We start from the raw sequence: 23,714 nt of genomic DNA on the forward strand, positions 1-23,714 counted from the left end.
CAAAAGTTCGTTCTTTCAGAAGATTAACAAGATTGAGAAGCCCTTAGCTAGACTGACAAAATCAAAAAGAGAGAAGACCGATATAAACAAAATAATGAATGAAAAAGGTGACATAACTGCAGATCCTGAAGAAATTAAAAAAATTATAAGAGGATACTATGAACAACTGTATGCCAACAAACTGGATAATGGAGAGGAAATGGACAATTTCCTGGAAACATATGAACAACCTAGACTGACCAGCGAAGAAACAGAAGACCTCAGCCACCCCATCACAAGCAAAGAGATCCAATCAGTCATCAAAAATCTTCCCACAAATAAATGCCCAGGGCCAGATGGCTTCACAGGGGAATTCTTCCAAACTTTCCAGAAAGAACTGATGCCAATCTTACTCAAACTCTTTCAAAAAATTGAAGAAAATGGAACACTACCTAACTCATTTTATGAAGCTAACATCAATCTAATACCAAAACCAGGCAAAGATGCTACAAAAAAAGAAAACTACGGGCCAATCTCCCTAATGAATATAGATGCAAAAATCCTCAACAAAATACTTGCAAATCGAATCCAAAGACATATTAAAAAAATCATACACCATGATGAAGTGGGTTCATTCCAGGCATGCAAGGATGGTTCAACATAAGAAAATCGATCAGTGTATTACAACACATTAACAATTTGAAAGGGAAAAATCAAATGATTATCTCAATAGATGCTGAAAAAGCATTTGACAAAATCCAGCATCCCTTTTTGATAAAAACACTTCAAAAGGTAGGAATTGAAGGAAACTTCATCAGTATGATAAAGAGCATATATTAAAAACCCACAGCCAGCATAGTACTCAATGGTGAGAGACTGAAAGCCTTCCCTCTAAGATCAGGAACAAGACAAGGATGCCCGCTATCACCACTGTTACTCAACATTGTGCTGGAAGTGCTAACCAGGGCAATCCGGCAAGACAAAGAAATAAAAAGCATCCAAATTGGAAAAGAAGAAGTAAAACTGTCATTCTTTGCAGGTGATATGATCTTATATCTGGAAAACCCTGAGAAATCGACGATACAGCTACTAGAGCTAATAAACAAATTTAGCAAAGTAGTGGGATACAAGATTAATGCACAGTAGTCAGTAATGTTTCTATATGCTAGAAATAAACAAAACGAAGAGACACTCAAGAAAAAGATACCATTTTCAATAGCAACTAAAAAAATCAAGTACCTAGGAATAAACTTAACCAAAGATGTAAAAGACCTATACAAAGAAAACTACATAACTCTATTAAAAGAAATAGAAGGGGACCTTAAAAGATGGAAAAATATTCCATGTTCATGGATAGGAAGGCTAAATGTCATTAAGATGTCAATTCTACCCAAACTCATGTACAGATTCAATGCGATCCCAATGAAAATTCCATCAACCTGCTTTGCAGACTTGGAAAAGCTAGTTATCAAATTTATTTGGAAAGGGAAGATGCCTCGAATTGCTAAAGACACTCTAAAAAAGAAAAACGAAGTGGGAGGACTTACACTCCCTGACTTCGAAGTTTATTATAAAGCCACAGTTGTCAAAACAGCATGGTACTGGCACAAAGGTAGACATATAGATCAATGGAATCGAATTGAGAATTTGGAGATAGACCCCCAGATCTATGGCTGACTGATCTTTGATAAGGCCCCCAAAGTCATAATGGTCATAATGGTCTCTTCAACAAATGGGTCTGGGAGAGTTGGATATCCATATCCAAAAGAATGAAAGAGGACCCCTACCTCACACCCTACACAAAAATTAACTCAAAATGGGCCAAAGATCTCAATATAAAAGAAAGTACCATAAAACTCCTAGAAGATAATGTAGGAAAGCATCTTCAAGACCTTGTATGAGGCGGACACTTCCTAGACTTTACACCCAAAGCACAAGCAGCAAAACAGAAAATAGATAAACAGGAACTCCTCAAGCATAGAAGTTTCTGCACCTCAAAGGAATTTCTCAAAAAGGTAAAGAGGCAGCCAACTCAATGGGAAAACATTTTTGAAACCATGTATCTGACTAAAGACTGATATCTTGCATATATAAAGAAATCCTACAACTCAATGACAATAGTACAGACAGCCCTATTATAAAATGGGCAAAAGATATGGAAAGACAGTTCTCTGAAGAGGAAATACACATGGCCAAGAAACACATGAAAGAATGTTCAGCTTCACTAGCTATTAGAGAGATGCAAATTAAGACCACAATGAGATACCATCTCACACCGATTAGAATGGCTGCCATTAAACAAACAGGAAACTACAAATGCTGGAGGGGATGTGGAGAAATTGGAACTCTTATTCATTGTTGGTGGGACTGTATAATGGTTCAGCCACTCTGGAGATCAGTCTGGCAGTTCCTTAGAAAAGTGGATATAGAGTTATCGTTCGATCCAGCGATTGCCCTTCTCAGTATATACCCGGAAGATCGGAAAGCAGTGACACGAACAGATATCTGCACACCAGTGTTCATAGCAGCATTATTCACAATTGCCAAGAGATGGAAACAACCCAAATGTCCTTCAACAGATGAGTGGATAAATAAAATGTGGTGTATACACATGATGGAATACTACATGGCAGTAAGAAGGGACAATGTTGTGAAACATATGACAACATGGATAAACCTTGAAGACATAATGCTGAGCGAAATAAGCCAGGAACAAAAAGAGAAATATTATATGCTACTACTAATGTGAACTTTGAAAAATGTAAAACAAATGGTTTATAATGTAGAATGTAGGGGAACTAGCAGTAGAGAGCAATTAAGGAAGGGGGAACAATAATCCAAGAAGAACAGATAAGCTATCATGGGTAAATTTAACGTTCTGTTGATGCCCAGGAATGACTATGGTCTGTTAATTTCTGATGGGTATAGTAGGAAGAAGTTCACAGCAATGTTGCTATTTTAGGTAACTTTCTCGGGGTAGAGTAGGAACATGTTGGAAGTAAAGTAGTTATCTTAGGTTAGTTGTCTTTTTCTTACTCCCTTGTTATGGTCTCTTTGAAATGTTCTTTTATTGTATGTTTTTTTTAATTATTTGTTTTTAATTTTTTTATTTTTCATGCAGTTGATTTAAAAAAAAAAAAGATAAAAAAAAAAAAAGGAAAAAAATATGTGGAGTCCCCTTCAGGAGCCTGTGGAGCATGCAGGGGTATTGGCCTACCCCAGCTCGATGGTTGCTAACATGACCACAGACATAGGGGACTGGAGGTTTGATGGGTTGAGCCCTCTACCACAGGATTTACCCTTGGGAAGACTGTTGCTACAAAGGAGAGGCTAGGCTTCCCTGTAACTGTGCCTAAGAGCCTCCTCCCGAATGTCTCTTTGTTGCTCAGATGTGGCCCTCTCTCTCTACCTAAGCCAACTTTAAAGGTGAAATCACTGCCCTCCCCCCTACGTGGAATCAGACACCCAGGGGAGTCCATCTCCCTGGCAACATGGAATATGACTCCCGGGGAGGAATGTAGACCTGGCATCGTGGGATGGAGAACATCTTCTTGACCAAAAGGGGGAAATGAAAGGAAATGCAATAAGCTCCAGTGGCAGAGAGATTCCAAAAGGAGCCGAGAGTTCACTCTGGTGGGCACTCTTATGCACAATATAGACAACCCTTTTTAGGTTCTAAAGAATTGGGGTAGCTGGTGGTAGATACCTGAAACTATCAAAGTACAACCCAGAACCCATGAATCTCGAAGACAATTGTATAAAAATGTGGCTTATGAAGGGTGACGATGGGATTGGGAAAGCCATAAAGACCACACTCCCCTTTGTCTAGTTTGTGGATGGATGAGTAGAAAAATAGGGGAAGGAAACAAACAAACAAACAAACAGACAAAGGTACCCAGTGTTCTTTTTTACTTTAGTTGCTCTTTTTCACTTTAATTATTATTCTTGTTATTTGTGTGTGTGTGCTAATGAGGGTGTTGGGGATTGATTTTGGTGACGAATGTACAACTATGTAATGGTACTGTGAACAATCGAATGTACGATTTGTTTTGTATGACTGCATGGTATGTGAATATATCTCAATAAAATCGTACATTTGAATACATTGAATAATAATTAAAGTGAAAAAGAGCAACTAAAGTAAAAAAGAACACTGGGTACCTTTGTCTGTTTGTTTGTTTGTTTGTTTCCTTCCCCTATTTTTCTACTCATCCATCCACAAACTAGACAAAGGGGAGTGTGATCCCCCTGTTCCCCCCAATCCCACTGTCCCCCCTCATAAGCCACATTTTTATACAATTGTCTTCAAGATTAATGGGTTCTGGGTTGTACTTTGATAGTTTCAGGTATCCACCACCAGCTACCCCAATTCTTTAGAACCTAAAAAGGGTTGTCTATATTGTGCATAAGAGTGCCCACCAGAGTGACCTCTCGGCTCCTTTTGGAATCTCTCTGCCACTGGAGCTTATTTCATTTCTTTTCACATCCCCTTTTTGGTCAAGAAGATGTTCTCCATCCCATGATGCCGGGTCTACATTCCTCCCCGGGAGTCATATTCCATGTTGCCAGGGAGATTCATTCCCCTGGGTGTCTGATCCCACGTGGGGGGGAGGACAGTGATTTCACCTTTAAAGTTGGCTTAGGTAGAGAGAGAGGGCCACATCTGAGCAACAAAGAGACATTCGGGAGGAGGCTCTTAGGCACAGTTACAGGGAGGCCTAGCCTCTCCTTTGCAGCAACAGTCTTCCCAAGGGCAAATCCTGTGGTAGAGGGCTCAACCCATCAAACCACCAGTCCCCTATGTCTGTGGTCATGTTAGCAACCATCGAGATAGGGCAGGCCAATACCCCTGCATTCTCCACCAGCTCCTGAAGGGGGCTCTGCATATTTTTTTTCTTGGTTGTTTTTTTTTTTTTTTTTTTTTCCTAAACCAACTCTATGATGGGTGTTGGATTTTGTAAAATACTTTTCTGCATCTATTGATATGATCATATGATTTTTCTTCTTTAGCCTGATGATGTAGTGTATAACAATAATTCATTTCCAAGTGTTGAACCAGCCTTGTATACCTGAATAATATCCCACTTGGTCGTAGTGTATAGTTCTTTTCATACATTTTTGGATTTGATTTGCTGATATTTTGTTGAGTATTTTTGTTCATCAGAGATACTGGTCTGTAATTTTCCTTCCTAGTAATGTGTTTGTCTGGTTTTGTTGTGCCCTCTACTTCTGTTTTCTGAGAAATTGTGGAGAATTTATATAATTTCTCCTTTAAATGTTTGTTAGAATTCACCAGTGAAACCATTTGGGTCTGGTGCTTTCTGTTTTGGAAGGCTGTTCATTATTGATACAATTTCTTTATGTACATAAGTCTGTTCACATTATCTGTTTCTCCTTGTGTAAGTTTTGGTAGATTGAGTCTTCCAAGTAATTGGTCCATCCCATCTAAGTTTGTGAGCATAGAGCTGTCCATAGTTCCTCCCTTATTATCCTTCTAATGTCCATGGGATCAGTTGGAATGGCCCCTATTTAATTTCTGATATTAGTAATTTGTGTCTTCTGGAGGAGAGCTGCTTGGAAAGGGCGAAAGTCTAGGCATTTGCTGATGGTATTGTGTTCTAGTTTGCTAATGCTGCCAGAGTGCAAAACACCAGAAATGGATTGGCTTTTATAAAAGGGGGTTTATTTGGTTACACAGTTATAGTCTGAAGGCCATAAAGTGTCCAAGGTAACACGTCAACAATCAGGTACCTTCACTGGAGGATGGCCAATGGTGTCCGGAAAACCTCTGTTAGCTGGGAAGGCGTGTGGCTGGTGTCTGCTCTGGAGTTCTAGTTTCAAAATGGCCTTCTCCCAAGACATTCCTCTCTAGGCTGCAGTTCCTCAAAAATGTCACTCTTAGTTGCTCTTAGGGCATTTTTCCTCTGTTAGCTTCTCTGGAACAAAAGTCTGCTTTCAACAGCCATCTTCAAACTGTCTCTCATCTGCAGCTCCTCTCTCAGTTCCTGTGCATTCTTCAAAGTGTCACTCTTGGCTATAGCAAGCCCGCTTCCCCTGTCGGAGCCTACATAGTGCTCCAGTAATCAAGGCCCATGCCGAATGGGCGGGGTCACACCCCCACAGAAACCATCCCATCAGAGCCATCACCCACAGCTGGGTGGGTCACATCTCCATGGAAACACCCAAAGGATTCCAATCCAATCAGCACTAAAACATCTGCCCCACAAGACCGCATCAAAGACAATGGCATTTGGGGGGACACAATACACTCAAACTGGTGCAGGTTGGGACCACAGTTTTTTCTGTGGTGTTTGATTGGAATACAGAAATCAATGTCTAAAAGTTTTGTCTTGCTAGACTGCCCCTTTCCCGGTCCTTTGGTTAGAGAAAGCAAGCTTTCCTTGGGACTTTACTTTTGTCTACATCTGTTTCCCGGTTGCTGGCTGCTCTTGCACCCAGTCCGGGATATATGAGGCCTAAAGAAAATCCAAGGAGCTCCTCACAGTGCTGTTCCTCAGGTCTTGCAGTCCCTAGTTGATCTGGTCTGTCTTCTCTCCACCTTTCAGAGTATTCTTAAGTTTGTTTTATATATATCATGTCCAGGGTTTTTAGATATACTTAGCAGGAGGAGTGAGGAAAAGTGCTTCTTTTTTATTTTTCTGCTCCATCTGTTGTTCTTCTTTTTTTTAATGCAGTTTTATTAAGATATATCCACACACCATACAAACCATCTGAGGTATACAATCACTGGCTCACAGTATCATAACATAGTTGTGCCTACAACCCCATGATCAATTTTAGAACATTTTCATTACTGCAGAAAAGACATAAAAATAAAAAAGGAAACCCAACTCCTCCCATACCCCTTATCTCCCCCCCCCCATTATTGACCCATGGTATTGGTGTAGTCCATTTTTTACTGTTGGTCAAAGAGTATTAAAATACTACTGTTAACTATAGTCCATAGTTTACAAGGTACATTTTCCCCCATATACTCCTCTATTATTAACTTTTTATAATAGTGTCATACATTTGTTCTAGTTTCATGAAAGAACTTTTTAATATTTGTGCAGTTAATCACGGACATTGTCCACCACAAGATTCACTGTTTTATACCTTCCCATGTTTGTTGTTGTTGTTGTTGTTTTAATTTAATTTTATTGAGATTTTTCACATACTATACAGTCATCCAAAGATCCAAAGTGTGCAGTTATTTGTCCACGGTACCATCATACAGCTGTGTATCCATCACCACCATTTTTTTTTTTTTCAATTTTTAGGACATTTTCATTACTCTAGAAAAGAAATAAAGACAAAAAAAAAAAAAAAAAGAAAGAAACCTCAACTACTCCCATACCCCTAACCACCCCTCTTCCATTATTGACTCATAGTGTTGGTATAGTACATATGTTACTGTTGATGAAAGACTGTTAAAATGCTACTAACTGTGGTACACAGTTTGCCAATAGGTACATTTTTCCCTATATACCCTCTACTATTAACTTCTAGTTGTAGTGTCATACATTTGTTTTAGTTCATGAAAGAGATTTCTAATATTTATACAGTTAATCACAGACATTGTCCACCACAGGATTCACTGTTTTATACATTTCCATATTTTAACCTCCAACTTTCCTTCTGGTGACTTACGTGTCTCTAAGCTTCCCCTTTCCACATTAACACACCATTCAGCACTAATAGTTATTCTCACAATAACGTGCTACTGTCACCTCTGTACATTTCCAAACACTTAAGTTCAACCTAGTTAAACATTCTGCTCATAATAAGCAACTGTTCCCCATTCTTTAGCCTCGTTCTATATCCTGGTAACTTATATTTCATATCTATGAGTTTATATATTATAATTAGTTAATATCAGTGAGACCATACAATATTTGTCCTTATGTATCTGACTTACTTCAATCAATATAGTGCCCTCAAGTTTCTTCGTCAGCCCGTTTTTTAAGAGGGTTTTGTTCACATACCATACATTCCGTTCTAAGTAAACAATTGATGGTTCCCTGTATAATCACGTATGTATGCATTCACCACCATCACCACTATCTAAATAAGGACATCTCCATTTCTTCTACAAAGGAGGAGGAAGAGTCAAAGAAGGTAGAGAGACAAAAGAAAAAGAAAAAGAAAGAAAAAAAATGGCAGCTAAAAAGCAACAGAAGGAAAGATAGAATTAAACTAAAGTAGAAATAAGAGTCAGACAACAGCACCAATGCTAATAGTCCCAAACCCCTCCCTTATGTCCCCCTCGTTTAGGCATTTGGCTTTGGTATATTGTATTTGTTACATTAAAGGGAGCATATTACGATGTTTCTATTGACTATAGTCTCTAGTTTGCATTGATTGTATTTTTCCCCCAATACCACCCCATTTTTAATGCCTTGCAAGGTTGACATTCATTTGTTCTCCCTCATGTAAAAACATATTTGTATGTTTTATCACAATTGTTGCGTACTCTAGGTTTCACTGAGTTATACAATCCCAGTCTTTATTTTTCCTCTTTCATTCTGGTGTCCCACATGCTCCTAACCTTCGTCTTTCAACCATACTCGCAGTCATCTTTGTTTCAGTGTTCTTACATTGCTGTGTTGCTATCACCCAAAATTGTTTTCCAAACCTCTCACTCCTGTCTTTTTCTATCTGTTTGTAGTACTCCCTTTAGTATTTCCTGTAGAGCAGTTATCTTGTTCACAAACTCTGTCATTGTCTGTTTGTCAGAGAATATTTTAAACTCTCCCTCATATTTGAAGGACAGTTTTGCCGGATATGGGATTCTTAGTTGGTAGTTTTTCTCTTTCAGTATCTTAAATATATCACACCATTTCCTTTTTTTCTCCATGGTTTCTACTGAGAAATCTGCACATAGTCTTATCAAGCTTCCTTTGTGTGTGATGGATCACTTTTCTCTTGCTGCTTTCAGGATTCGCTCTTTGTCTTTGATGTTTGATATCTGATTATTAAGTGTCTTGATGTAGGTCTATTCAGATCTATTCTGTTTGGGGTTCACTGCGTTCTTGTGTCTGTAATTTTATATCTTTCATAAGAGATGGGAAATTTTCATTGATTATTTCCTCTATTACTGCTTCTGCCCCCTTTCCCTTCTCTTCTCCTTCTAGGACACCCATGACTTGTACATTCATGACCTTTATGTTGTCATTCAGTTCCCTGAGATGTTGCTCATATTTTTCTACTCTTTTCCCTATCTATTCTTTTGTGTGTAGGCTTTCAGGTGCCTTGTTCTCCAGTTCCTGAGTGTTTTCTTCTGCCTCTTGAAATCTGCTGTTGTATGTCTCCATTGTGTTTTTCATTTCTTGTGTTGTGCCTTTTGTTTCCATAGATTCTGCCAGTTGTTTTTTCAAACTTTTGATTTCTACCTTATGTTTGCTCAATATTTTCTTTATATCCTTCATCTCTTTTGCTGTGTCTTCCCTGAACTCATTCATTTGGTTTTTGATTAGATCTAGCTATTTCTTTGAAAATCTTTGATTGTTTCATTAAAATGAAACAGTATGTCAACTGTATCTTTATTGAGGTGTAAATTTGTTCCTTTGTCTGGGCCATATCTCTGCCCTTCCCAGTGTAGTTTGTAGTCCTCTGTTGTCTAGGTATCTGGCTTCCCCGGTTACCCCAATCAGATTTTCCCAGACCAGAACAGGTTCAGATCTCAGAATGGGGTTATATTCAATTCCAAGTCTCCCTGAGGGTGTGTCTTAGAGATTGACAGACTTTCCTTTGAGGTCTCTAGCCACTGTGCTTTTCCTAACCTGCCCAGCATGCGGCGACCATCAGCCTATCATTCCCGACTGGCGTAAGGAGGTGTGGCCCCTTTAGTTTCTGTTTTGGCTGTTTTCCCCAGGCTCTGGGGTCTGAGTTCTGAAGGGAAGGGCAGCACTAGAGCTGTGTCCCATCTCCTTCTTCTTAGAGAAGATACACCCCCTAGGGAGTTATCTTCTGCATTTAAGTTGTTCTTTGTCTCTCCAACTCTGTTATGTCCACCCCTGTCTGGGTCAGAGTGCTGTGAACTGAAAATGGCTGAGGCTCTCTCCACTGAACCACTCAGGTTGAGAGAGAAAAAAAGGGAAAGAAAGCCCCCTTTCGGAGCCAGACCACAGCTCCCCAGTTTCACCTGTCAGTGAGAGAGAGTACTTGGTCTTCTGGGCTCCTTTCTCTGGGACACGGGAGTTTTCTGGCTCTTTAAGGTCAGTTGTGTCACTTAGGAGTTTTATCTATGTTTGTAGCTTGTGTTCAGAAGTCCATATTTGTTAATTAAAATCCCATTTGGAGCTGGGCTGAGCTATATTTGTTCGCTCCGGGACTGCTGGTTTCTCCTACAGAGAGGTTTTGCAGCTCAGCGTGCCATGAGGGGAGGGGTCTCCCAGCGCGGTTCCTTAGTTTCTACTTACAGATTTTATGCTGTGATCTCAGCCATTCCACCTGATCCAGACTGGTGCACAATGTGTGGACAGTCACGGTTGTCCACTGGCAGTTATTCCAGATCACTTACTAGTTGTTTCTGGTTGTTTATTAGTTGCTCCAGGTGTCTGTCTAAACTCCACTCCTCTTTATGCCACCATCTTGCCCCTCCTCCTATACCATCTTGCCCCTCCTCCTATACCATGTTTTAATCCATCCATTCCTTTTGTTTCTTGGTCTTTTCCCTTGAAACTCCCAGATTACAGAAGGGAGCGACCGTATTTTTCCTGGCTCTCTGTATGTATAAAGTTTCTGTGGTGTAATGTGAATTTTGCATTCACATTATGCAGATAACTTGCAGGTAGTGGGTACTATTTATCCTGGATTGTGTTAATCTTCATACACATTGTCTCATTGTTCCTCCTGCTTGTTTGATTCCCAAGAATCAGCTGGGGTGCTTCATAACTCAGTTTCCTTGTGGTCTATTTGGGACTCTGATTCAGTAGGTTTGAGATAGGGCCTGTAAGTCTGTATTTTTAGTAAGTGTTTCACATGACCCTTAAGATCAGATAAATTTGAGAAAACTGTGAAATTTAATTTCTCATTACAGTAACACTGTGAGATAAATATGGTTATCTCATTTTAACACAGGAGCACACTGAAGATAGAGATTTTCAACAACCTAAGGCCATACAGTTTAAGTTGCATGGACAGGATTGAATTCTCAGGCAACTGTCAATAGTGTCCATTCTCTCAAGCATTACTCTGTCCTGCCACTCACTGTCATAATGATGAAGTTAATACATTTGCTCTCATTTTTAAAGTTTAATGTTCTGGGCACATATTTTTCACATGCTATCTCATTTAGTCTTCACAGTAATCCTTGACGTAGACACTAGCTCATCCCTATTTTGCAGAAGGGAAAAGTGAAGTGTTGAAAGATTAAATAATTTGCCTAAAGTCATCCAGCTACTAAGTGGCAAAACCAGGCTTCAAGTAGTCTGGTTCCAGAGGCTGCATGTTTTTCTATACTGTCTCCATATTCAACTCTATAATGTAGCTAATGTTTATTTTAATATAAACATATTCATATTATCTTTTAAGTACATTGACATTCCAGAAAATAAGCCTTGTTTAAACTATGACTTTCCCGCCTGTTTTTACCTCAAACTATCACAGTTTGATAGTCTTGCCTCTAGATCTGTGCTATTCAGTATGGTACTCATTTAGACACATGTAGCTATTTAACTTTAAATTAATTAAAATTAGTTGAAGGGTCTGTTAAAACACGGATTGCTGGGCCTCACCCCCAGAATTTCTGATTCAGTAGGTCTGAGACATGGCCTGAGAATCTGCATTTATAATGAATTTCTAGGTAATGCTGATGCTGCTAATTTGGGAATCACACTTTGAAAGCCACCATTTTACATCAGCTAGCCCTTGCTATTCCCTAATAACCCAGGCAGGCTTCCATCTTAGGGTCTTGGTGCTTGCTCTCTGGATGGACAGGGATGCCGGTAATCAAGATAGGCAATAAAAGGAAAGAAGGGTTAGTCTAAACTCTCTGTTGGCCTATGTAGTAAAATACATCTTGAGCAGGCTTTCCAAAACTTTCTACAATACAATGCAAACGTGCTTTCCATATTAGAGCATTTAACTTTCCCTAAGACACAATACGTATTCCATGTACCTTTCATTGCTCCATATTCCTGAATGAATACGACCTATTTCTGCCACGATCCCCATGTGACTGGAAATGGATGGAGAAGAGAAATCAGCCAGCATTGCAGGAGATGTGTTGTTGTAAGGTGCTCTGGATATAGCCATGAACAAAACAAAAAGTTTTTGCTCTTAAGTAGCTTAGCAATAGAGACAACTAAAGTAATAAATAAAAGAATGGTGTATGATAGTACCTGCTATGAAGAAAGGTAAAGCAGAGGAGGGAAGGTAGGGACTGCCTGGTTTCCTGGAGTCTGGAATGTTGGGGAGGGCATGCTATTTTATATAGGGTGGTGAGGGAAGACATATGAAGAGAGTCTCTCAGGGAGGGGTTTGGCCATATGAATATCTGGGGGAAAAGTAGCTTGACAGAGGGTACAGGGAGGTATATGCCTTGAGGCAGGAGTGTACTGTACTTGATTTGGATGTAGATGGGGAATGAGGAGAGGCCCAAGTTCTGAACCCTGAGGCACTGCCAGTATATGGAACTCAAGGAGATGGGGAGGAGCCAGCAGGGGGGAGTGAAAAGAAATGGCCAGTGAGGCAGGAAGAAAAACAAAGGAGGTATGTGCCATAAGTGTATGAAAGAGGGAGTGGTTAACACTGTCAGATGCTCTTTGCTGATAAGGCACATAGGTTAAGGGCTGAGTATTGGCTATTGGATTTAGCAACAGTGACCTTGACAAGAACAACTGCATTGAAGTGTAGATAGGGGTAAAAGTCTGGTGGAACTGGGCTCAAGAGAGAGTGGGAAGAGGGGATTTGGAGATAAGTAAAGACAAATCTTTAGAGAGTTGTGTGCTGTAAGGGTGAGCAGAGAAAGGGAGGGGAAGAGAGGATATTTTTCTTTAATATGGAAGAGGTAATAGATTATTTGCTGAAGGGAATGATTCAACAGAGAGGGAAAATTTAATAGTGCAGGAGAGCAAGGAGAATTGCTGGAAGAATGTCTTAGAGTAGAGTAGGCAGGAATGGATAGGATCTAGTTGGTATGTGGAGAGTTGGCCTTACCAAGGAGCACACGCAATTTATTCATTTTAACAAGAGAGAAGGCAGAGGATATGGGAACTGATGGGAGTACATAGCAGTGGGAGCTTGTAAAGTATCTTTTCTGACTAATTCTGTTTCTTCAGCGAAATAGGAAACAAGGTCTTTGACTGAGAGCAGGGATGGAAGAGGCAGAAGTGTTGGAAGCTTGAAGATTAAGGAATCATAACATAGGACAATTCAAGTAGTTGTCTAGAGAGTTCTATGCCCTTTGTAACTACTTGTGCTCTCTATTCTATATGCCTTTTCCTCTGCCTGAATGCCCTTCCCCATCAACCCTCTATCTAACTGCAGTTTTATTTTTCTGTGCAGTTATTCTGACTTATAAATCTTATTTCATTATGTTTGAAAACTTAGGTCATAATTTCAGGATGCCAGGGCGTTCAACTTCAAGTTCAGGTTCAGCTGGTTTCATGTCCTTCAGCGGTGTAGAGTCTGCTCTCTCCTCCTTGAAAGGCTTCCAGTCCTGTATCAGCTCTGGAATGGACACAGCTTCTAGAGTTGCTTTGGATCTTGTGGAAACTCAGAGTAAGTAACACTTAAAACATCTCTTTTTGTCTACTTTGAGGTAACACTGGTGGTAACATTAGTCTAGGAATGCTGGACACTTCTCACCATTTGGGTATCCTTGGAACAATATTTAATCCCTCTGGGCATCTATTTTGTCAACTTATTCTACATGCCCCATAGCCTTGTATTAAGAGTGAGGTGAGATTGGATTCTTTTGTGTATGTTCAAAATGTTCTGTTCCACTAGAAACTGCACTGAAAACTTAGAGTCCAAAACATGAAGGTCCCTGACCTCAAGGAGCTTACAGACTAATGTTTAATCTGTAGGGTATACAAATGCATCATGAACAAGTTGTTTTCCAGGAGTTCAGCTGTACTTTGATTACCCAGTAGGCAGATGTTCTAGTTTGCTAATGCTGCTGGAATGCAAAACACCAGAAATGGAATGGCTTTTATAAAAGGTGGTTTACTTGGTTACACAGTTACAGTCTTAAGGTCATAAAATGTCCAAGGTAACATATCAGAAATCAGGTACCCACTTCCCCTGTCCGAGCCTACACAGTGCTCCAGTAATCAAGGCCCATGCTGAATGGGTGGGGCCACGCCCCCACGGAAACCATCCCATCAGAGCCATCGCCCACAGCTGGGTGGGTCACATCTCCATGGAAACACCCAAAGGATTCCAATCCAATCATCACCCAATGGGCTCATGAACAAAGTGGTCATGGTGGTAGGGATGGAGGTTATGCATGGGCTCCGCAACATGGACTTCCACTCACCAAGGCTGATTTGGCCACGGCCACTGCTGAGTGTCCAATCTGCCAGCAGCAGAGACCCACACTCAGTCCCCGATATGGCACCATTCCTCGGGGTGATCAGCCTGCTACCTGGTGGCAGGTTGATTACATCGGACCACTTTCATCATGGAAAGGGCAGCGATTTGTTCTTACTGGAATAGACACATACTCTAGATATGGGTTTGCCTTCCCTGCACGACATGCTTCTGCCAAAACTACGATCCGTGGACTTACAGAATGCCTCATCCACCATCATGGTATTCCACACAGCATTGCTTCGGACCAAGGAACCCACTTCACAGCAAATGAAGTGAGGGAATGGGCACATGCTCATGGAATTCTGTGATCTTCCCATGTTCCCCATCATCCAGAGGCAGCTGGGTTGATAGAACGGTGGAATGGCCTATTGAAGACTCAATTACAGCGCCAACTAGGTGGCAATACCTTGCAGGGTTGGGGCAGTGTTCTCCAGGAGGCTGTGTATGCTCTGAATCAGCATCCACTCTATGGTGCTGTTTCTCCCATAGCCAGGATTCATGGGTCCAGGAATCAAGGGGTGGAAACAGGAGTGGCACCACTCACTATCACTCCTAGTGATCCACTAGGGAAATTTTTGCTTCCTGTCCCTGCAAGTTTAAGCTCTGCTGGTCTACAGGTCTTGGTTCCAAAAGGAGGAGTGCTTCCACCAGGAAACACAACAATAATCCCATTGAACTGGAAGTTAAGACTGCCACCTGGCCACTTTGGGCTTCTTATGCCTCTGAATCAACAGGCAAGTAAGGGGATTACTGTACTGGCTGGGGTGATTGATCCTGACTATCAAGGGGAAATAGCACTGCAACTACACAATGGAAGTAAAGAACAGTTTTCCTGGAATACAGGAGATCCCCTAGGGTGTCTCTCAGTATTACCATGGCCCGTGATTCAAGTCAATGGAAAACTGCAAGAACCCAATCCAGGCAGGACACCAATGGCCAAGAAACTTCAGGAATGAAGGTTTGGGTCACCCCACCAGGCAAAGAACCATGGCCAGCTGAAGTGCTTGCTGAGGGTAAAGGGAACATGGAATGGGTAGTGGAAGAAGGTTGTGATAAATATGAACTACGGCCACGTGACCAGTTACAGAAACGAGGACTATGATGACATGAATATTTCCTCCTCGTTTTGTTATGATTATGTTTGTATTTGTCTGTAAAGCAAATATCTTTGCTTTCTTCTCTGTCTTATCCCCTTATCATATGGCATAAGCTGTAACGTTCATTTTGAAGGTATGGTTTTAGGTGATGTGTACAACTGCCAAGTTGACAAGGGGTGGACTGTGATGGTTGGGTTCATGTGTCAACTTGGCTAGGTGACCCAGCTGTCTGGTCAAGCGGGCACTGGCCTGACAATTGCTGTGAGGATATTTGAGGCTGGTTAATAAACCAATGGGCTGGTTTGCTGGATCATCAGTCAATTGACTGCAGCTGACTGATGACTCATCAAGGGGCGTGCCTTCCACAATGAGAGAATGCAATTGGCTGAATTTGGTCCGGGTGATCAGCCGGTTTGTTGGATCATCAGTCAATTGACTGCAGCTGACTGATGACTCATCAAGGGGCGTGCCTTCCACAAAGAGAGAATGCAATTGGCTGGATTTGGTCCGGGTGATCAGCCGGTTTGTTGGATCATCAGTCAATTGACTGCAGCTAACTGATGACTCATCAAGGGGCGTGCCTTCCACAATGAGAGAATGCAATTGGCTGTATTTGGTCCTGGTGATCAGTTGAAGGCTTGTAAGCCAGACGGTTAGAGAACCTTCACTTCTTCTTCGGCTGCCCAGTGAAGCATTTCCTGGGGAGCTTGTCGAAGTTGCCAGTTCGTTTCCTGAGGAGTTCATCGAGCACGTTTGTCGAAAATCCCAGTTCATTTCCTGAGGAGTTCATCGAAGTTGCCGGTTCGTTTCCTGAGGAGTTTGTTGAAGTTGTCGGTTCGTTTCCCGAGGAGTTCATTGGACATCTTCCTTGGAGCTGACAGTTTGTTACATCTCTCATTGATTCTGTCTCACTAGAGAACCCTAACTAATACAGGTACCTTCACTAGAGGATGGCCAGTGGTGTCCAGAAAACCTCTGTTAGCTTTGAAGGCATGTGGCTGGCATCTGCTCCAAAGTTCTGGTTTCAAAATGGCTTTCTCCAGGATGTTCCTCTCTAGACTGCAGTTCATCAAAAATGTCACTCTTAGTTGCACTTGGGGTATTTGTCCTCTCTTAGCTTCTCCAGAGCAAGAGTCTGCTTTCAACAGCTGTCTTCAAACTGTCTCTCATCTGCAGCTCCTGTGCTTTCTTCAAAGTGTCCCTCTTGGCTGTTGCTCCTCTTCAAAACGTCACTCACAGCTGCACTGAGTTCCCTCTGCCGGTCAGCTCATTTATATGGCTCCACTGATCAAGGCCCAGCCTAAATGGGTGGGGCCACACCTCCATGGAAATATCCAATCAGAGTCATCACCCACAGCTGGGTGGGGCGCATCTCCAAAGAAACACTCAAGGAAATCTAATCAAAACCGATAACGTCTGCCCACACAAGATTACATCAAAGATAATGGTGTTTGGGGGACCCAACACATTCAAACTGGCACAGCAGACTAAGCTTACATTTGGTCTATTGGCAAAGCAAGGCCTCTAAAAAATGAGAAAAGTTTAGCTTTGGTGAATTTTATATAAATTTGTCAATCAGAAGATGCAGAAAGAAGTTATGCTCTTTCTTTGGGTTAGAATTACTTTTGTTTTACATACGGAGGCAGAACAGCGTAAACTGTTTTGTTTTATTATCACTACTTTTCAGCAATTTGATTATTTGCCTTGGTGATGGTTTCTTTGTTTATCTAGGTAGAATCTATGGGTTTATGGTTTTTAATCTAATATGGGAAAATTTCTGCTAATATTTCTTCAAATACTTTTCCTGTCCCTCCCTTCTTGCTGTCTGGGACTCCAATTATGTGAATATTAAACTGTTTAATATTGTCCAGTGAATCACTGAGGGTTAGTTGATTTTTTCCCTCAGTCTTTTTTCTCTCTCTGTTTCAATTTGAATAACTTCTATTGCTGTGTTTTCAACTTCACTAATCTTGTTTTCTGTAGTATTTAATCTGCTGCTAATTCGAACCATTGAATTTTTAATTTCAGATATTGTATTTTTCAATTCTAGAAGATATAAAAAAATTGAATGGAATCTTTTCTATCAGGCATTTCTCTTCCCATCATGTTCCTGGTTTCCTCTACACTCTTTAGCATATGAAACATATTTATAATAGTATTTTAACATTCATGTCTGCTGGTTTCATCATCTCTGTCCATTTCTGCTTCTTCACATGGACATTGTGTAATTTATGTTGTCGAGTGTTTGGATTCTCTTGTTTTCCTTTAAAGAGTGTTAAAGTTTATTTTGGCAGGCAGCTTGGTAATTTGTGTATTAGGATGATCCTTCCCACACTTTTGTTTTAAACTTTGTGAAGGTTGGTCTAGTGGAGCCTTTACTTTAGGGTTAATTTAGCCCTGCTACAAAGCATGGCCTTTTTAGAGTCTGAGGGTTCAATGAGATGACTGTACTTTGGTTGGGTGAATATCTCCCAGGCCTGTGTGAGTTCTGGTAATTGTTCAATCTATATTTCCCAGCAGTTGTTCTTTGCTCAGCAGCTTAGTTTTCAGCATCAGATTCCTGGAGCTCTTTCTCTGCATAGCTCCCATCCAATGCTCTGTCTTGCAGACTCTTGCTGCCTCAACTTCCCCAATCTCTGTCTCCTCAATCCTTCAGGACTGCTGTGCTCTATTTGGGTTCTCCTCCCTTGTGTAGAAGTCCAAAACTGCCTATAGCCAGAAAGCCAGGGTAATTGCAGGACTTAAGTTCTTGTTTTCCTTTTTGCAGGGAACACAGTCCTGTTCCTGTTGTCCAACTGTATGAAAACAATTGTTTCATATATTTTGTCCAGCTTTCTGGGTTGTTCATGGTAGGAAGGCAAGGTACATACCAGCCATCATCATGACTGCCAGCAGTAGTCACCCATGATCTTTTTAGTGTGTTATTATCATTACTTATCAATTGTTGATTCAGTTTCCTAGAGCTGTTGTGACAAATTACCATGAACTGAGTGCTTAAAACAACAGAAGTCTGTTCTCTCACTGTTCCAGAGGCTAGAAATCTGAAATCAAATCATTCCTCTGAAGGCTCTAGGGAAGAATTTTTCCTTGCTTCTTTTTAGCTTCTGGTGGTTGCCAGCAATCCTTGTCAGTCCTTGGCTTGTGACTACATCATTCCAATTTCTGCCTCTGTCATCACACGGTATTCTCTTTGTGTATCTCTGTGTCTTCACATGGCCTTTATTAGGACACCAGTTATTGGATTTAGGGTTCACCCTAATCCAGTATGACTTCATCTTAACTAATTATAACTGCAAAGAATGCTTGCAAATAAGGCCACATTCTGAGCTTCTGGATGGACATAAATTTTGGGGAGATACTGCTCATGCTAGTATAGCCACTAAGGCTCTTCACCCAGCCCAGCCTGACTTGTAGTATATTTTTGGTGATGGTGGATATCTGTCCTTACCAGTGTTGGTATATGGCATTGGATAAATGCTATAATAAAATCTTAAACTGTAAGATATAACAGCCAGAACACAAATTCCTTGGGGAATTGTGTCAGATTTTTTCAGGATTCACTTTAAAAACTCCTGGGTGTCTTATCCACAGTAGTTTCTTGGTTAAAAAAATATGTATTATTGGTTGTTGTGGACAATTAATCACTGTAAACTTATCTCAAAGTAAGTTTTTAATTTGCGCTCTGCTGCTTGCACAGGCATCAAAATAGTTAATAATTAAGATTGCCAGCTCTGGAGTCAGACTCCCTTGGTTTTAGCTGTGAGACTCAGGCTGGATGCTAATCTTTCTGTGCCTTGGTTAATACATATAAGGCAAACACAAAATGCTCATAAATATTTAGTTTTCTGGCTGGTAGATTCAATTTAGATTATTTTGAAACAATCAGGAAAGCTCAATCGTTTTTTTTTTTTTTTAGTAAGTATATTTTATTGGAAAATATGACATACTTTGCATAACTTAAGAAGAAATGTAAGCATCTAAAGTGGGGTCAGCCAAGTTTTCAGCATTGTGGACCACACAGTCTCTGTTACACTTACTTGACCATGCTGGCTGTAGTATAAAAGCAGCCATAGTCAATACATCCATGAATGGGCATGGCTGTGTTCCAATAAAACTTTATTTACAAAAACATGCAGCATGCAGGATTTGGGTCACTAACTATAGTTTACCAATCCCTAATTTAAAGCCATAGGTAGTCCACTAAATATTTTTAAAAGAAATAATTATTTATTTTGATTATTTGAATTCATTTTGTAGCAAATGACCTGGTTTTAAATTCACCAAAGAGAAATAATTTAAGAAATATTTGAGCAAGTTGAATGAAAGAAAAAGTGAACAAAAAAGTAGATCAGATACAGAGTCACCAGGAGCCTGGAATGTTTATAAACTCAGCATACTATACATACATGCACACACATACACGTTAATATTGGCAGTCAAAACAACAAGGTCATCAGCAATTTACCCACTGACTACTCTGGTTATAATTCAGTTCTAAGTTTTAAAGGGGAAACAAGTATTAATTAGTCCCTACCTACACAGAGCTTACAATCTTAATGGGAAGACAAAATACCAAAACACTCAAACAATGGGAAAACGGAAAAGATGTTACAAGACTGTAAATAATTACTATCCACTGATCTCATCAGAAAAGTAAACTCTCAAACTTGTAATGGTGGACACAAATTTTCCAAAATTCTAATTTTTTCTCCAAAGTTCTAATTTTATCATTGGCAACAAATACTTTCAGTTGTTTTCTTTTAAGTGGTGGGATCACTATTTTCTTTTTTAATACATTTTTTATTGTGAAATTTAACATAGATACATAACAGTGAAAACTTTCAAAGTATGATTTAACAAGTAGTTAGAGAGTAAATTTCAAAGAATGTTATGGGTTACAGTTCCACAATTTCAGTTATTTCCTTATTGCGAAATATATATATATATACAGAAAGGTGGTAATTTTCAAAGTACAATTTAACAGGTAGTTAATATAGGTAATTTCAAAGAATGTTATGGGTTACAGTTCCACAGTTTCAGTTATTTCCTTATTGTGAAATATAAGATATATGCAGAAAAGTGATAACTTTCAAAGTACAATGTAACAAGTAGCTGTAGAACAAATTTCAAAGAATGTTTTGGGTTATAATTCTACCATTTCAGTTATTTCCTTCTAGCTACTCTATTAGCCTAGCATCAAAAAAATTTTTTTTTAAATATAAAAATTCAAAATTGTAATCCTTTGTTAAATTGTATCTTGTCTGTTGCTACCCCCTTCCTCTTGTTTAATCACTTTTTCGATCTTCAGAGGTGTCTAGGCAGTGACCATCCTAACTTGTTCATATTGAAGAGGGGGGTAGACATTATGGGGAAGGGGGCTCAACATATGGGGAAGGAGGCTGCATTTGGTGGTTGTTCTTAAAGAGGCTGTTGTTTCTGAGGTTTAGGACTTGTCTGGCATAGGAACACTGTTGGATTTAAGTTTCTGAGAGATAAATTTAGTGAGTGAAACTTTTGTAGAATCTCAGATAGGGACCTTGGTATTTCAGGACTACTGTTGGTTAGGGCTTGGCATACTGTGGCCATTTGGGATATCTAGCTGGAGCTTGCATAACAGTAACCTCCAGGATAGCCTCTTGGCTCTATTTGAAATCTCTTAGCCACTGTAACCTTATTTTGTTACCTTTCTTTCCCCCTTTTGGCCAAGAAGCCATTTTCAATCCCTTGATGCTAGGGCCAGGCTCATTCCTAGGAGTTGTGTCCCACATCACCAGGCAGGTTTATTCCCCTGTGAGTCATGTCCCATGTAGGGGGGAGGTTAATGAATTTATTTGCTGAGTTGGGCTTAGAGAGAAAGGCCACATCGGAGTAAAAAATAAGAGGTTCTCTGGAGGTGCCTCTTAGGCATAATTATAGGATAGCTTAGCCTCCCATTTATAGCCCTAAGTTTCACAAGAGAAAGCCTTGCAATTGAGGGCATGACTTATTAATTAGGGGGTTCCTAATTTCACATAGCATATAGTCTGTCCAAGATAAACAATCAGTGTCTCACATTATTTTCGCTTAGTTATACAATCATCTTCACTCTCAATTTTAAACAATTATCATAACATAAAACATCCTGGAGCTCTTAGCAGCAGCAAATTATTCATCCCTAGTATTAGTGTAGTGCTGGTAAAGTATTCCTATTAAATATAGTCTATAATATGTAATCGGTAGTTTTTCCATATACCATTGTATTGGTAACTCTTTGTACCAGTGTCATACCTTGGAAATATATCATGCAAACATTTGTATTTGTAGTGCTACTCTGTGGGTTAAGTGACTTTAAACAACCACTTTCGATCATGTTCACCTTCAGTGCATCACTGGTACTTATAATCCCATTAACGAACCCTCATCACCTCTGACCATTCCCATACCTGTAAGTTCACCCTCATTATCATGTCTGTACATAGGTTATTGTTCCCCCTTCACAAGCTTCTGTAGATCCCCTGGTTCACAAATATTCTACATTATAAGACATTTTATTTTACATTGTTCAGGGAGTTCACATTAGTGGTGACATACAATATCTCTCTTTTTGTGTCTGGCTTATTTCGCTTGGCATTGTGTCTTCAAGGTTCAGCCATATTGTCATATGTTTCAGGACCTTTTTCCTTCTTACTGCTGCATAGTTTTCCATCTTATGTACATACCACATTTTTTTAATCCACTTGTCTGTTGAAGGACACTTGGATTGTTTCCATCTCTTGGCAGTTGTGAACAATGCTGCTGTGAACATTGGTGTGCAAATGTCTGTTTGTGTCACTGCTTTCAGATCTTCTGGATATATTTGGAGAAGTGAAATTGCCTGTTGTAGGGTAACTTGATATCTAGTTTTCTCATGAACCGCCAAACTGTCTTCCATGGCAGCTGTACCATTATACATTCCCGCCAGCAATGAATAAGAGTTCTAGTTTCTCCACATCCTCTCCAGCATTTGTAGTTTCCTGTTTGTTTAATGGGAGTCATTCTTACTGGTATGAGATGATATCTGATTGTGGTTTTGATTTGCATCTCCTTAATAGCTAATGAATATGAACATTTTTCATAGTTTTTTAGCCATTTGTATTTCCTCTTCAGAAAAATGTCTTTTCATATATCTTTTGCCCATTTTATAATTGAGCTTTTTGTACTATTGTTGTTGGGTTGTAGGATTTCTTTGTATATGCAGGATATCAATCTCTTATCAGGTATATGGTTTACAAATATTTTCTCCCATTGTGTTGGCTGCAATTCCTTTTTGACAAATTCCTTTGAAGTACAGAAGCTTTTGATTTTGAGGAGTTCACATTTATCTGTTTTTTTTTCTTTCATTGCTTGTGCTTTGGGTGAAAGGTCTAAGAAGCAACTTCATAATACTAGGTCTTAAAGATGTATTCCTACTCCACCCCAGGGACTTGCAGGTGCATGGCAGACAGGGACTGCAATGAATTGGAGCTGGAGGGTGAGATGCGCAACTCCAAAGCCCAAAAGTGGTCTATTCACAGCCCTGGGAACTGCCGGGACCATTGTGCCCTGCAGTGGACTCCCTGCCAAGCTTCGCAGGGCCTACTCTCTTCCCAGAGGGCTGGCATTCCCAAGTGCACATGGAGAACTGGTGCACTGATTGGATTTCCATCCAGGTTGGACCCCACCTAGTGCAAGTTGGCAGAGAGCTGGCCTGAGAGTAAGAGGTGGTTCAAGAGCACCATCTACTCATAGGACAGGGAAAGTGCAGTCTACCAAGCTGTAGCTCTGCCAAATTATAGATAAATGTTCAAATAATCCTGCATATCCCAGAATAACATTATCAAGATAAGCAAATGCCACAAGGCCAGCAACAAAATCAAAAAGCACATGAAGAAACAGGAAGATATGGATAACCCAAATGATCAAATTAAAAAGCCATAGGAGACACAGAACTTGGAACACTTAATCAAAGAAGTACACAAATCTCCAAAACAAGTTCAGTGAGTTGGCTAAGGTTATCAAGAAGACTCTAGACAAGCATGAAGAATTTGAAAAAATAAATTTTAAAAATGGCAGATCTTATGGAAATAAAAGATACTATTG

General features: G+C 40.0%; 1 protein-coding gene across 1 annotated transcript in view; it reads left to right on the plus strand.

The window, feature by feature from the left end:
* Positions 1-23,714, plus strand: part of NSMCE2 (NSE2 (MMS21) homolog, SMC5-SMC6 complex SUMO ligase) — a 279,573-nt gene that overhangs the window by 10,243 nt on the left and 245,616 nt on the right. The window contains exon 2 of the mRNA XM_037802327.1: positions 13,534-13,704. Within this exon, the coding sequence (XP_037658255.1) occupies positions 13,548-13,704 (157 nt within the window). The 5' untranslated portion in view covers positions 13,534-13,547. The remainder of the gene's footprint in view (positions 1-13,533; positions 13,705-23,714) is intronic.

This window comes from Choloepus didactylus, chromosome 14 (assembly GCF_015220235.1).
Source record: "Choloepus didactylus isolate mChoDid1 chromosome 14, mChoDid1.pri, whole genome shotgun sequence".
Lineage (NCBI taxonomy): Eukaryota > Metazoa > Chordata > Mammalia > Pilosa > Megalonychidae > Choloepus > Choloepus didactylus.